This window comes from Parasteatoda tepidariorum, chromosome 3, assembly GCF_043381705.1.
Source record: "Parasteatoda tepidariorum isolate YZ-2023 chromosome 3, CAS_Ptep_4.0, whole genome shotgun sequence".
Taxonomy (NCBI): domain Eukaryota; kingdom Metazoa; phylum Arthropoda; class Arachnida; order Araneae; family Theridiidae; genus Parasteatoda; species Parasteatoda tepidariorum.
In genome coordinates, this window is record NC_092206.1 from 85,689,118 (window position 1) to 85,706,036 (window position 16,919).

At 28.4% G+C, this 16,919-nt stretch overlaps 1 protein-coding gene across 1 annotated transcript in view; it reads left to right on the forward strand.

Annotated features, from left to right (window-relative positions):
* The window catches only part of LOC107436846 (homeobox protein Nkx-2.1), a 50,444-nt gene extending 41,604 nt beyond the window's left edge, over positions 1-8,840 (forward strand). Inside the window, exon 2 of the mRNA XM_016048663.3 lies at positions 7,087-8,840. Within this exon, the coding sequence (XP_015904149.2) occupies positions 7,087-7,886 (800 nt within the window). The 3' untranslated portion in view covers positions 7,887-8,840. The remainder of the gene's footprint in view (positions 1-7,086) is intronic.
* The last annotated feature ends 8,079 nt before the right edge of the window (positions 8,841-16,919 follow it).

Sequence of the window (16,919 nt, forward strand, 5' to 3'; positions counted from 1 at the left end):
AATTTACCAAATTTTATCACATATTAGGAAATTATATTTTATTGTTAACTTTACCAAATCATTACCAAAGCGCCACCTTAAAAATTGACGATCTATTTCGGTATTCCCATTACAGAGACACGGTAAATTTTACCATATTCTTATAGTTATGGCCGTGTTTTTTTCTCAATATTTATTTCAGGAATTTAAAATATTTAGCAAGTATAAATAATATAATATTATTTCTAAGCATTAAATGCAAGTTAATCATTAAAACGTTGATTTTTTTCTTTTTTAAATTGAAAGTTTGTGCAGAAGAATTTTCTAACAAAATTCTGTTATTCTAAAATATTTAACAGCTTTTATTACGTTATAAATTTATGTAATTATTATGATTGAAATTATAACTGAAATGTTCCGCAATAAAATCAAAAATAGATCTCTAAATTAATTCATCTTAAGTATGATCTCTAAATTCTTCATAAAAAATCATGTATTAGTCACAATAAATACTTTTTCAGATTACAAATTACTTTGAACAGAAAGAAATGAACGCTTTTAAAATAGAAAAACAGTTTTTAATTGCAAATAATTTTTTTGCAAATGGCTTAATTTAATTTTGAACACAGTAAAAAATCGCCCATTTTAAATCAAACCCATTCCTCCATTTAAAAACTAATTTCTAATATGTATACAAACAAAACATTTTTAAAATAAATATTTCAGTATCTAATCACTCGTAAAAAAAGAACCTGGATGCTAAAAAAAAGTGTAAATACCCTGCTTTTCTAGTCAATAGCACAAAAACAATTCTTATTGATCAAATTTGTTAGTGAATTGAATAAAGCTTTTCACAGACTTACAAAAACGCAATTAGAAATTTTTCAATTAACTGTGTTTATTTCCTTAGAATTTTTTATAATGTTAATACAAATGAAGTTTTTTATATTTGTTTGTTATTGAAAAAAATGTAATTAAGTTTTTGTGGCCTTAATTGGTAATATGAATATTTAACTATGATATAATGTTTACTAATGACTTTCTATCAATCGGTAGATTTAAAAAAAAAATTCAAACGCAACTTCCTTTTCAGGCTTTATATGAGCATTAAATAAATAATTAAGTCTTTTCTTTCTTTATTAATGCCTAAAAAAATTTTTATTATCGATTTAATGATTTATGAAAAACTATTTTACCATAGTAATTTATTTTGCTTATATAAACTTTCTTTGATGTATAGACAGATAATTCAAAAGAACATGAAGAAAAAATGAAACAAATATTTAATTTAATTAAGGATGATAAGCGCATAAGGAATTTATTACAAAATTATTGTATTTTGTCAGTCAAGTATATGATTACTTTTAATACTGTTTAAGTTGCGAGTAGTATATAATTGTAACATAAATTGTAACAGTATCAAAAATATTATTTCTTAAATATTCGAGGAAGTCATACATTTTTTGTATAGGATAAAGAATTGCGATAGAATTTAATTAGCGTTTTACATTCTCTTCACATTTAATTAATTTTATTAAAATTGTTCACCTTTGTAAAAAGAATTTTAGTTAAAATTTAAGAATCTTTTATGAATTCCCATTATTGTTGTATAAATTTTAAGTTAAATGTTACTTTTAATTAATAAAATGGTTGCAAGTTAAGAAAAATTTGGAAACCGTCACAAAATCCAATTTGCTTCGTATTTATCACAATTAACTGCGTAAATATTATTTTGATTTCCTTGAAAAGAATTATTTTAATTAGTATTTTATTAGTCTTTAATTAAAAACTATTTTAATTTGTATAATTTTTATTTTGCCAATTATATTTTTTTTCTAAACCTAGCTTTAACCATTTACACTTTTTAATTTTTGACCTCTTATAAAATGAAATTCCTTTCTGATTTAGTAATTATTTGAATGTTTTTAAAAATAAATTTACCTGTATAATGCAAGAATTTTTTAGAATTTTAAGTGGAATATTTTTTCAGAAAAAATCATAAAAAACGTAATTATATATAGAATAAATTAATGACAATTCTCAATTTACAGTTTTAGTACCCTTGTAAAAAAGTCAAAAGACATGTCATTCACAATTGGGGGTAGAAATTAATATTTAAGAAAAGAAAAAAAAAAGTTCTACAAAATTCTAATGAATCACTAAAAAGGAAGGCGGTACGGAAAAAAACTGTTTGACAGTCGTAGGAAAAGGAGAGAAATAAGAGGACAATTTCTAAAAACTCCTCGAAGAAACTCAGAGAAGCTTTTGAAATTTTTTTCCTGTTGGAAAATCAAACTGATTTTAACTATTTTAATGCCACATTCAAAAGAACCGTGATCGCTCAGGGGATAGAGTGCTCGCCTTTCAATGAGGGGCACCGAGTTCAAATCTCAGCGATGACTGGTCGATTCAAATATCGTACCCGACTCGCACCGACCACAGTGTAGACGTAAAATATCTTCAGTGGTAGATTGATCATGGGTTAAAGTCCCCTTGCCATCAGACTAACCGTGGAAGATTTTCGTGGTTTTCTCTCCATGTAACCCAAATGTGGGTTAGTTCCATCAAAATGTCCTCCACGTAGGCAAATTTCTGAAAATACTTGATCCAGGAGTTCCTTTGTCTTCTGGATTGGGTTCAAAATTACTAGGCTACGGAGTTAAACATTAGTTGTCATAAACCCAAAATTGAGTCAGCTGTTAAAAGATGGTTTTTATATGCCGCATTAAAACTTACTGGTAATAGTTTTTTTTTTTTTTTTTGTTTCTTTGCTTAAATATTTTCTGCTGACTCCCATGTACATGTGGCCACTATACATGCACAGAAATCAGTTATTCTACAGATTATATAATCTAGATAATGTGCACATTATCTATGGCGATCCATTAAAATACCGAAAATTGTTTCATTTCTCAAATTACCTCTCTAATATGTTAGACAATATTAAAAGTGAAAAAAAAAAGTTTTTTATTGGAACCGCAGCAACTTTTTCTGTACGTTTAAACTAACATAATGTTGTTTATTCATTGTTTGATATCGAAAAATCAAGTTAATACTATCAAACAATCAACAAAGTTGTTGATGAATAGTATCAATCATCAATCAATTTAATATCTGTGTTGCAAAGAATCGAGCGATTTAAGATAATATCGCATTTGAGTGGGAATTAGTATAATGAAATGAGAGATACAAACTTTTGAATTTTAACAATATTGAAGTCATTAATGCTCACATCACCTATGTAAAGTGTGGAAAACTCTTGATTCCGCTCTTTTACGGGGCAAATAATTTAGTCTGTAAGTGAACTAGATAACTGACGGCTTTCGAGTCTTAAAAATAACACATGTACTTATTACCTTCATTTCTGACAAAAATTCTAAAACTATTTAATCAATGTGGTGATTGCGGGGCAACCCTTTAAATGTTTCGTTTATAGCTGGACTCAATCTTTTCCCTCTGAATTTGCTTGTCCTCACTCAACTTAGTCATCTGACTTCCACATCGATAAATTGGTTATACACATCGCTCCCCCTAATGAAAATTCCATCAGGCTCCACCCCAATTCTTTATTTTATTGTTCACTGTTCCTCACGAGCCCCATCCCATTCAGAAAACTCCTCTCCTGTTTTGTGCTGTTACCACCAATTATAGCTTTCGACGCGACGTGTCTAGAATAATTTGCAATTATACAGAGAGCTTCTGTTTTCTCCCAATCGAGGATTCTAAGATATACTTCGCGTCGATAATCTTAAACTTCTAGGAAGGAATTAAAAGATAGGATTGTAAATCTTTTATTTAATAATTGCTTGAAATTTGTTAAATCGGGCTAGGAAACAAATTGATTTTGGCAGAAAAGGAAATTATTTTAAAAGTACAAATGAGAACTGGAAGTATTAACCTTGAGGACAAAAATACTCTATAGACAAAAATAAAATTGATTTCAAAATAATAATATTAATGTAAGCGATGACAAAATTTATAAATAAAATTTTTTACTTTATTTCCCACTTGTTTTTTCAAAGTTTCACCGAGTCACAATAATTTAATCACAGTTTCATTTCTTTTTTAATTTATTTATAACATAATTTTAGAACTTATTTAGTATTCAACAATTAAAAATTTATACAGTAGCATTTTCAAGGTCATTCTTTGTGAAAGTGAAATGAAATTTTTCGAAGTTAATCTGTTTTATCAAAGTTAATTTATCAACGTTAATCTATTGGATGAAATGAAAAATAGATTCAATTAATAATAATAATAAAAAAAGTGACCACAGCAATTATTGCATATAGACTAGAAAGTTAAGTTTTCCTTTTAAATACTCTTACTTCATTTGAAGTAATAATTGTAAATTTTCTCTCCTTAACTATTAGGTTAATATTTTTGAAACTAATGTTTCTTGAAAAATACAGGAATTTGAAGGGGAAGGAGGTAATATGCACTGTTGCACTGTCTTAAAAGATTTTAGCAAAACCACAAAACTGTTTTCCACTTCCATATGCACTTGCCTGATAACAAATTTGAGTATTGAGTAGTAAATTTTAAAATATTTTTGATAGAAAAGTAGTTTCTTAACTTTGCTTTTTATTTGCAACTTTAAAAAGTTCTCACTCATAGTATTAAGTAATATTAAGTACTTTAGTATTCATGATTATGCACAGAGAAACAGAGGAAAAAATTGGGTAAAATTACCGTACTGTATAATAACGACCTTCCTAATTAAAATAATAATAATAATAATTTTGGTTAATAAGACTGAAGTAGACTGTATTTTTACCATTTATTTGATAATTTTTTGTGCATTTAGTAATGGTTTACCGGAAATTCTGGTTTTCAAGTTCTTATTACCACACATTTCGGTAAAAAAAAAAAAAAAACTAAAAAGTAATTTTGGCCGAATAAATAGTTGTCATGATAAAGCTACCGATTTTTTCTGCGTTTACCAAATTTTATCATATATTACAGAATTATATTTTATTTTTAATTTTACCAAAATCATTAGCAAATCACTTCGGAAAAAATTATCGAGCATTTTGATTTTCCGATAAGCCAGAAACATGGTAAATTTGACCATACTTTTTATTTTCTCAGTCTGCCATTTACACGTTTCAAAGTTATTTTATTTTCTTAATTTGGGTAAATTACTCACACATCAAGCATTAGTATATGTATTCATTAAACTAAAATAATCGTTAGTTAGATTCCTTTTTTTGGGGGGGGGGAGTGAATTTATAAAAATTGATCTCTTGCCTCTCTCTTTCTTATACAGCATTAAAGAGTCTTATTTTCCAAAACTGTGCATGTATTGTCTTTAGAATTCGTTCTTGTTACATTAAGAAACAAATTATGCGTAAGAATTATGCATCAAAGTTTTTCCCTTATTTAATAATTTATTTATTTTTATTGGAAAAATGCGAGTCTTCTTGCTTTTTTTTTTCTTTTTTTTTAAAAAAAAAATAAAATATCTAATCAATATATTCCAAAATTTTAATTCTCTACGCGAAAGGAAATTTATATGATTATTTATTTCGAATTCAAAAAATATTTTTCTCCTTAATGAAATTACGGAAAAATTATACTGAATTTTTTCCTATTGTATTTATTGTAAATTAGAACATTATAGTTCGAAAAACTATTTGGGTGAAGCCAAATCGGATACCTGCAGCTGGCGTCAAGCATGGGTAAATCGTAGCAAATGCTTATGCCACAATACAGATACCAATCAGGTTCGATGCAGGCGTATGACATCGCTTGCAGGCAAACAATTTAATCTGATCTGAGCATTTTTCAGAGTGATAGTAAACCAAGCCTAATAGCTGTAATGTTAACGCATCATGGAAAACCATGCGATTTCAGGGGTCTCCTTCTTCTCGAGTTGCAAATTCTCAATTGCTCAAGTGCACAATCGACTTCACTCGCTGCTAGAAAATAAAATTTAACTTGTTCATTTTCTCCTTAAATTTTACTTTAAAAAATTCCCAAATACATTGAAATTCATCTTTAAAAAATTAGTTCATTTGTCAGTCGCAAGTTTAATTTCCTTTTGTTTACATCATTGATAATAATTCTGGATCTATATTGATTAGCGAATACCAATTTTTCTATAAGTAGACTTGTATTTTTGTCCCAAGCCAAAACAAAAGGAAAACTCTTGCATCAAACATTAAAGAAATTCGCCTGCCTGAAAGATATTTTGAATGAAACTAGCAGCAATCATTTAACTTGGGGAGGAAAGCTTCTCACTGTTAGCTTGACTTCAAAGCACCATAATCTGCCTACCACTGTGGATATTTCATTTCAGCACTAAAGTCGGCACGAGAGAAAGTATTTGAAATTGACCAGTCATTGTTGCGTTGCAGTACTTTGTCTTCTTTTTCAGGAATCAAGCACTATCCAAAAGATTTAAAAAATATAATAAGAAGTTAATATTTTTCCCTAGTAATTATTCTCTAGTAACTGTATCTAACTGTATCTCTCCCTATTAACTGTATCTAAGAAATTATGCTTATGTATTGAAATCGAAACTCGAATTAAATACAAATGTGCAAAAATAAATAAAGCTAAATAACTTGAAAAAAAAAAAAAAATCCATGNTTCTTATGTTTTATTATGTATGATGGTAAAAAATTTATTCTTATCATTATATATATATATATATATATACTATATACAGCGAATATTTTTTTTCAGTGCAGAAACACAAAACGACAGAGGGAAACAAAAACGCAGAAAAAAATTATTAACAAGTTACAACACGGAAAAAAAGGGAAACGGAACCTGCTTATGTAGCATTGTTTGTGTTTTTTCACGTTGTTTAGTAACATTCCTATAAAGAACAAAGTTAATCCTTTCTTCTCTTATACGAAAAAAAAACAATAAAGAAATAAAGTAAAAAAATAAAGAAATAAAATAAAAACTATTTGCTGTGGAGGGAGGAGGAGATCGATTTTTTTGTGGTTACGTTATTACATTCTAGTTTTTTATAGTTTATTTGTAAGATTTTTTTTTTTGAAAATGTATTTGATGTCTATAGTTGTATACTATTTAACGTTTTTTACTGCTACATTTGTATTTTGATCTGCGTCTCAAAAGTGTTTTCTTTTGCAGTTTCCCGGCTGATGGGTTCTTCAACGGGGATGTCTATGTCCAATATGAATATGTCCAGTTTGAGTGCTTGCAGTGTTGCAGCGTCGGCAGTTGACCAAAAAACAGTGGCCGGTGTCCAGTTCCCCTTAACTCAGCGTCGCAAACGCCGGGTTCTTTTCACTCAGGCCCAGGTCTACGAGCTGGAGAGGAGGTTCAAGCAACAGAAGTACCTCTCTGCTCCGGAGAGGGAACACCTGGCCAGCCTGATCCACCTCACGCCTACGCAGGTCAAGATCTGGTTCCAGAATCACAGGTACAAGTGCAAACGGCAAGCCAAAGAGAAAGCAATGGCCGAACAGCAGCAATCCCAGTCCCAATCGCCACGGAAAGTCGCGGTGCCGGTGCTCGTCAAAGACGGCAAGCCCTGCTCGACAGGGTCGGCCGAAGATGACGGCAGCAGCGGAGCCGGCGACCTCCTCCAGAGTTCGGCGCTGCAGCAGCAGGCTTCCCATCAGCATCAACAACAACAACAGCATCACCAGCCGCAAGTTTCGGTCGGCGGTGGTGGGGCGCACAGAAACAGCTGCCTGGGTGACTCCTGTGCTCAAAGTTCGGCAGCAGTTGCTCGTGTCCATCACGCCTTGGCCCAACAATCTACATGTTCCTTGACCGGTGGTGGGTCAGCCGCGGCAGCTCTGCAAGGAGCCCTTAATGGCATGAGTGGGTATGGCCAGGCTGTGGCCGGAAATCTAGACTTAAGCGCAGTTACCAATGCCGCTATGTGCCCTTCTTATTTACAATTACAAGGTAGGACTTGGTAATCACATCTCCTTGAATTCAAAACTGAAACAATATTTGTAAATATTTATAGATTCCTCTTTAAGCTTCAGTGAGATGAAAATTGTACATATATTTTGATGATGTCGCGCACGTGAAATTATTAAATCAATTTATCGTCCAAAACTAGTTCGATCATGAGAGCAAGATGGTATACTAAATGAAATGATATTCTTTTTAATTGAAACAAAGGATACAATCTACATTAGTGAAACCACTGGACAATTATTGGTCAGCGAAAATTTCTAAATTATTCTTCAACCGAAAAACCAAGAAATGTACAAAAAGCGTTTGCATTCTTACTAAATGCTGAGAGTTTAAATATTGATTTATGATATTTTTTAACAGAACAATTCAACATTGTCTTATGTTATATCAAATATTTTTGCGGTGACCAAAATTAGATGCTTCATACTACTTCAAAATTATATTTATTAATATTAGAAAGAGGAAAATATTCTATATAACTTAAACTAAATTATAGTTCAGCAATAGTAGATGAATTGAAACTATTTGATTGATGATTCAGTGTTTTTTTAAAATTTCACAAAAAGCATTTTTCTGTTGAATATATCTTATTTATTAGTGTATAATATATTTTTTTTTCCTACTTCCATGCTGTTTTCAATTTTTCGTGATATTATTCTTCAATTGAAAATAGTGAGCAATGTAATAATATCAAGTCACATCATTAAGTGTGTTTTAAGAGTGCTTTTGGGGAAAAATAACGTGTTCAGAAGGTACCCATCGGGAAACAATACTGAGGTACAGTTTAACGTTGAAAAACTGTACTTTTTAAAAGCGTGGTTCTTTCACTGAAAAAATAAAACCAAACTATGCAGTATTCAAATCATTCATTTGTTATCATCAGTTTACCGAAAATTCCGGTTTTCAAAATTATTGCTCTTATTACCACACATTTCGTAAAAAATACAAAACTGAAAAGTAAATTTAGCTAAATGAAGGGTTTTTATGCCATGCTCTAATGTATCAAGATAAAATTACCAAATTTTATCACATAATTTAAAACCATATTTTATATTTAATTTTACCAAAATCATTACAAAAGCACTTCGATAAAAGTTACCGAGCATTTTGTTGTTTCCATAGCTTCAAAAAAATACTATAAATGTAGTAAAATATTCTGGTAATTTTGGATATACTTTTTTTTCTCATTGTGTTAGGAAAATCGTGATTATGAATAATATAGTAATTTAATATTTTAAACGATTTTAAATTAATATTCAAATACAATTTAATAAAAAATATTTAAATGCTTTAACACTTATCACTCTTTAATACGAACACAAATGGTAACTATTTTGTTTAAATAATAAAATATAATAAATGTATTATTTTAGTATAAAATTTATTTATAAATAATAAAAATATGTTATTAGAATTATTACTACTTTACATCAGAGAAATTTGTAATATAATCATTATTAATGTAAAATTCAAAAAGAAATTTTTTTTGGTATCAAAATAATTTAATTTAAATCTATCTCTTTTTTTAATTTATAAATTTGGACATCAGTATAAAAACTTATCGGATGTTCTTAAATTCTGTTCCTCATTTTATTACATTCAATTCTTAAAAAAGATATTTTACAATTGATATTAAAATATTGATTTTGTGGCAAAAATATTTCTATAAATTTTTTTTAAAATTTGATATCTATCTTTTAAGTACATTCATTAAAAAAATGCTTACATAATTGCTATATAATCTATTTTAGTAGTATTTAATGAAAGCAGCATTTTATGTGATGTCAAAAATTTTAAATCATGATGCATGAAATGAATTAATGTGGTGAAATTAATAAAAGTTAGAAATCACAATCTCTTTCTGTTACAATTAATTTAAACTCTATAAATAAAAGAATTTGTTGCAAAACTCTCCAGTTAATAGTTTTTGTACTGAAAACAGTATATAATTCTTGATACATAACATTACTATGTTTTAGAAATTCTATAAACTAAATAATTTTATTGAACAGAAATTAAAGATTTTTCTTTTGATTAGAAACAGTATAAACTAAAAAATTTTAGCTAAAAATCTAATTAAAAAGAAATTAGTTTCTTTTAGCTTTAATTATTGTAACGTCCCTTTTTTCAAAGTATTTGTAGTTAAGTTAAATTAGTAAAAGCAATAAACAACACTCAGCTAGTTTAATTAATTTCTATCGAACACAATTTTATTACTTACTGTGGAACACAACTTAACTAATTTATTGTAAGCAAATCATAAAACAGTTTAAAAAAATTTAAAAATTTGGGTATTTTGTAAGGGAAAAAAGTGCTAATGTAATTATTGCATTAATAAGCTGATTTCGCAGTATTGAAATTTGATTACACGCATTGCAATTATATATTTTATATATAAGTCATTAAAATGTATTTTTACATCCAAAAGAAAATAACAAAATTTGTTTACTCAATGTAAAATCCGCACTAACTCTTGTAGGGTTTAAGGTTTCAAATCATAAACGAAGAATACTTTTTTGTACAGATATTATTCCAAATTTCATTAGAGAATTGTTGCATTGTAAATTTGTTGCCCATTGATGTTTATTGTAAAAGTCTTTCCAATGATTTTTGTAAATATAATAATTTGATAATATTTACAAAGAGAAATTAAAAATAAGCATTCCAGAAAATTGTTGTCCTTCTTTGTCTATTAGTATGTTAATTTTGAGCTTAGAGAATATCAAACAAATGTTAACAAGTTAAAGCTGGACGGATGTCTATTATATAAGTATGTTTAAAAAATTCTAATATGAAGTATATTTATTTGCTGGAGTAATGGTTTTTAATATAGTTACAGTTAACAATAAAGGAAACAATAGATAGGATGTGTTCGGTTTCAACGTTAACTAAAGTTACTAATTCAAAACAATTTTACTTTTTTTTTTTGGAAGTGGTAATTTTTATAAGAATTTTGATAAAAACAAATTTTTCCTTTTAAAAGAAATATAAATTTTATTTCAAATGTTTGCATTTTTTTCAAACAGTTTAAAAACGCATATAAATATTGAATGAATTTGTAGAAAAATGGTTTTGTTTCAAAAATTTAATCAAAATTTTTAATATTTTCTTTGAAATATTGAAAATTGATTTAACCACACATAAGAACACTGACATTGTATCAAATTACAATATAAAGTATTGGTACTTTGCATCGTTCGTAAAATCTGTTTTTACAGTAAAATATTATACTGTAATTTTTGCAGCAATATTTATTTAAATAAAGTGATTCAGTGATTTTGCCAAAATAATTGCTGTAAAAAATACGATATATCAGACCTTTTGTTCAATAACATGTTGCAGTAAGAATAGATTTGAAGGAAAAAATTAACCTGAGTGCCGATACTTTTTACCTCAATTTGATCCAGAATTTCTCACAGTGTAAATAGCAGTTATTTTTCCAAAGGTAATGAAAATTAAAACAACAATAAGTAATTCCAAGTAACTATAATGCTTTATAGCGTAACTGCAATGAATATTTTATTAAAGACATGGTTGTTAGAGAAAAACATTAATAAAAAATTTATAAATAATTTTATTTATTTTAAAATAACTCGTTTTGCAAAAAGAAAAATATAATAAAATAAAAAATAAAAAATAAAAATTCCATCTAAGATGAGAGATACAGAACAGCAACAGTAAGTTATTTTAATTTGATATCTTTAAGCAACTTTACAAACATTCATTGATGCAATACATCATCCTTTTCAGCTCTTTTTGATTTTAAAACAGCAAATCAATTCATAATGCAGGCACTAAAAAGACACATAGAGATAGAGGGAGCATACAGCTGTTTCGACGCTATGCGCAACCCTGATTCTCAGTTTTCAGACAGAATATGAGCATTAATTGTCTGTACACTGTGTATATTATTACAAGATGTATATTATTTAGTTGTGTGAATGTTTTTTTTAATTTTTATTATATACCTCTATAAAGGGAACATTTTTATTCCAAACTGACTCTTTTTGAAGAAAAGGTAGCCATTTGTGAACTGTTTTTGTAAGTAAGATGAGAAAAAAATCATAAACTTAAATACTTTTTGCGAACTACTATTACACTTGTAGAATTCAATACGTACTATTAAATGAAGAAAGTAATTATGAGACCTTTGATAAATTAAGCAACAATATTAACAATTTTCAGAAATATTGTATTATCCCAATCAATTCCTACAAAAACTATAAATACAACTTTATAAAATTATTTTTATTGCATAAATGATTGTATTTTTATACTTAAAATTAAAACAACATAATATTTGGGAGGAAATAACACTTAGTAAATTTTTTAATAGATATTTTGAGTCAAAAAGCCATAAGATGTCAAGGAATATAGACACTTTGTGAAATTTCAGTGCAAAATTAAAAAAAAGAAAGAAAAAAATATGTAAGATTTAGAAGATATGTAAGATTTGTAAGATATGTAAGGAAGATATGTAAGATTTTTAAGTAAAGAAGGAAAAGAGTAATTAAAGAAAAAAATGGCGGTTTTTCGTTAATTGTAAGAATACAGGGAATTATGACTCACTCTTTTTTTTTCGAGTTATGTAATACGGGAAATTTTTCTTTTTCTTTAAAAATTGATAATAATAATAAATTTGGTTCAAATGCATGTAGAAACATGATAATAAAAGAAAACATGCTAATTGTGGAATATTTAAAGCACATGTGCAAATGGAAACAAATATCTCGAAATATAACTTTTAAAACAATGATATATTTACATGTTATTGTGGAGGTGAAATTTTCGAGCATTTATCAATTCTAATAATTATTTTGAAAAGTTTAAAAAATTTTTACTTTATTGGATTTTTGGTGGAGATGATGTAGAGTGTATGACATGAATATTTTACATTAAATGAAATAGAATTTTTTTAATAACTTATGTAACAGTCCTTTTTTTTTAAATTCTCAATATTCTTCTATTACATTAGAACTACACTCTAAAAACTGTGCTGTAATATTTCTTTGAATATGATGCTGAACTACAAAAAAAAATTTGTATGAAGGAGCTCCTTACTCCAGGTTAACACAAAATCAAGGGTTCATATGCGATTTAAAGGGAGTAAATTAAATCTAAGCAACTAAAATGGAATAATCTTACATCAGACTTTCGCACTTTTACACAGTACGATTTTCACTTACATATTTTCATTTCCAAGAGCACCAATATTGGCATGCTATCAATGTCAAAAATTAGAGAAACGCCAAGAATATCACCAGTATTTCATTAGCATTCCGGAATGAATTGGCGAGAAATGATTGATGTTTTCTACGCTGGATACAACAGAAACGAAAATTCGACGTTTAAGTATGCATGTATGTTTTTATTTGGGAAAAAAGGACAATTATCTTTTAATTTTCAAATATTTGGAAACTCTATTAAATGATTTTATGATGTATAATTTCTATCTGTTTCCATTCTGTTAACTTAATTCTGTCCGTTAAAAGTCGGTTATGTTTACAAACTAATTTTATTTTAAGAAATATTATGTATATATATAAACACAAATAAAGTAAAAATAAAATAATATAAAAATAAAATGATATAAAATAGAAAACTATTCATATGAAAAACCAAAAGTCTTCTTCACGACGCATCTTTTGGTATAATTTAATGCGATATTTCTGAATATATATAATTGCAAAAAAGTGTTTCTCAATATAAAGTAAAAATGTGTCAAAATAGCTGAGAAACAAAAAAAAAAATAGTCGAATATTCTATTGGGTATAATATGAAAAAAGCACAACTACTTCCACTTACTAGGAATAACATTTACCTTTTAGTTTAATTAATAAACTGAGTTTTAAATATGTTTACTAAATTCATAAACTTCGGTAAAATAACAATATAGATTATTTCCAAAGGAACTAGACTAATACAATTCCAACCTGGCGAGTAGCAACTTATAACAAGACACTTCGTTTGATGCTTTTACTTGTTGCTAGAAATCAGGTTCGCAGAAAATGCTGTTTACTAGTTAAATTTAGTAGGAATAACACGATCTGTGACGTAGGCTATAGTATACCCAATTGCATATGAGTATATGATGTTGTATTCAAATTCGATTACTATTTGTTTCGGATCTATTTTGACAAATTTTTGCTCAATTTTAAGAAACCCTTTTTTGCACTGTATATATCTTTACCGGAACTATTGTTGCATATAACAGACGATATTAAAAACACAAATCAAATGCAGCTGACGATATTAAAAATACATATCAAATGAAGCAGACGATTTTTTTTATCGTAATGAGCGTGAAAACAAAGTTCAAACTATAATAACGTGAAAAAAAAGTTGTATAATTAAAAATTAGTGACGCTCGTTTCTGTGAGAAAAAATAATGTATATATCTTTACCGGAACTATCGTTACATATAACGGACGATATTAAAAACACAAACCAAATGCAACAGACGATTTTAAAAATATATTTCAAATGAAACAGACGATTTTTTTTATTGTTATGAACGTGGAAACAAAGTTCAAACTGTAATAGAGCGAAAAAAAGTTGTATAATTAAAAATTAGTGACTTTCGTTATTGTGAGAAAAAATAATGCATAGAACACATTGATCGTATGCTATTTTTGTCTCTTTTTAGTTATGGAACAATTTCTTCCTTTACTTTACTTTCTTACGCAAAAAACAAATATTATTCATAAAATAAATTTTGATGACGAATGAAGTTTAACTTTAATTGTAGAAACACGATTTTATACCTATTCATTCTTGTCAGTTTTATTCTTCCTCAGAAAAGAATCATCTATGCCAAACAAGGTCAGTAATCAAATACTAATTTTTTCTTCTGCTTATTATTTTTTCTAGTAGTTTATGAAAGTTCTTTTCCATAGTTACATAGAAAACAATTCTATGATTTAATGATTATTGATAAGAAAACTTCATTTTATAGTTGAATATCATTGATTAAGTTTTAGATAATCTACATATATCCAGATTATTAAAGTGTTGTGAGAATACTACTAATCCCTTGCCCACATTCGTAATCAGTTTTATTCGAATAAATCATAGTATTACTGTGCTTCTGTTCAATCAAAAGTTTAAAAAAGAAGTATAAGGCAAAGCAATGTTTCTATAGAATAAAAATTATGCAACAAAAACCTTTAAGAAATTGGATTTGTTTAAAAATTCTTTAAAATAGTTAAGTAATTTGCAAAAAAAAAAAAAATTTTAATGTGTAATAAATATCTCGAAAAGTTTATTGCTATTTTACTGTTTCGTGCATATTCATTGGACAGAAAAATACCATGATATGGTCTTTAATAAACGAAGAATGTTCAGATATATCTTTGGTTATAATTAGTATAAGATCAATGAAAATTTAAAATGTATTTACTTGCTGTACAAAATTACAAATAAAATAAAAGCAATTCAAAATCTTTTCATTTCGATTTAACACCTTTGATTTAAAACCTCTATCACAAAAAAAATAGTACTTTATATCTAGATAGTATAGTACTTTTTATCTAGATATTCGTTGCACTAGATATATGCACAATGGGATATTGACAACTGTCTGGGAAGCATCCCTAAAGATGATCCGAAGACTTGACATCCCAATTTTGATTCTCAACAGAGGAATGGTCCCCTTTTGTAGCCAGATGACCTGCACTCGAAGTCGAATACTTTGCGGTTGAACAGTTTAATGAGAGCCAATACCACACACCCTCGGTCCCTTCACATGCTGATCAGAGTAGTCACCCACCAGCCTGCTGACCTCGGGTAGACTTCGGTGATCTGCTGGGAGCCATGTCTTACAATCTGTCGACTGTGCAACAGTTTTTTTTTCAGAATTTCTTTTCAGAACATTAAATAAGTAGATTGCACTATTTTAGTCGCACTAAACTATTCCAATGACTTTTATTTGAAAAGAAAAAGCAAAATTAATAGATTTGAACCCTTTATACTTAAATTGTATTGATATGATATTTAATTACATTTCCGTTCCTTTTTTCTGAAACGCGTAAAATTATTTTAAAATGAATTTTTAAAAAAACAGTGTTTAGAATTTACTTAAAATTTCCACGATTACCATTTTGGGATATTGATTGAGATAAAAGTCAAACATTCAAAATCATTACTCATCCAATGGCACTCATATGTCAAATCCAATATTGTTTGAAATCCTCAAACTTATTTAAACAATGTCTGCAGGAATCTGTTTTAAAGTACTACTCATTATCTCCCACCCCTAGCGTTTTTAACGCTCAACTGAAGTGAAATGATGCAGGCACACTCCCCAAAAAAGGAAAAATCAGAGCAGCAATAAAGCGGGCGATTTTACAACTACGTGGTCAATTCGAAATAGAATAAGGGAGGTTCCAATCCATCGAACAATCACGATCTTTCGTCTGCTTTATCCGTCCCCATTTCCTTTTCATTGCATACCAAACTCTAAACATGAGGAGAGAGCTTACAAATGCGCCTGCGCCTTAATTACTGCCGAGGGCCAATTTGTTTGTCCCCCCGACGATTACTATCGGGTGGCCCCGGGCCTGATATTGGGCTTTTGTCAATATCTATTTTCCCCCTGCTTTATTCACCCACGCGATGATCAGGGGGTGGAACAGGGTCACGTGACTTTTGATGGTGGTAGCACCTTCTTTTTTCGTGTTTAATCACTGCGATCGGCGAACCCTTTTTAGAAAGCAACGGATCTAATTATGATGTTTATGATGACAATATGCGGAAAAAAGTACGTGTCACTTTTGAATTTTTTTTTCTTTATTTAGGTAATTTTTGAACAATTTTTGAAAAAAACTTGTTCATTCCTTATTGCATATTACGTTAGATGCAATAATTGAGGAATTAAAAAAGTGTAGTGCCTGTAATCTACTTTTTTTTTGAGGGGGGAGTGAAAAAATATTTACAATACACAGAAAAAAATTAATTAATCTAACATCCTGACAAGTAGCGATAACCTGATAATAGTGGTAATAGCAATAAAGTGATAATAGCAAAAACTC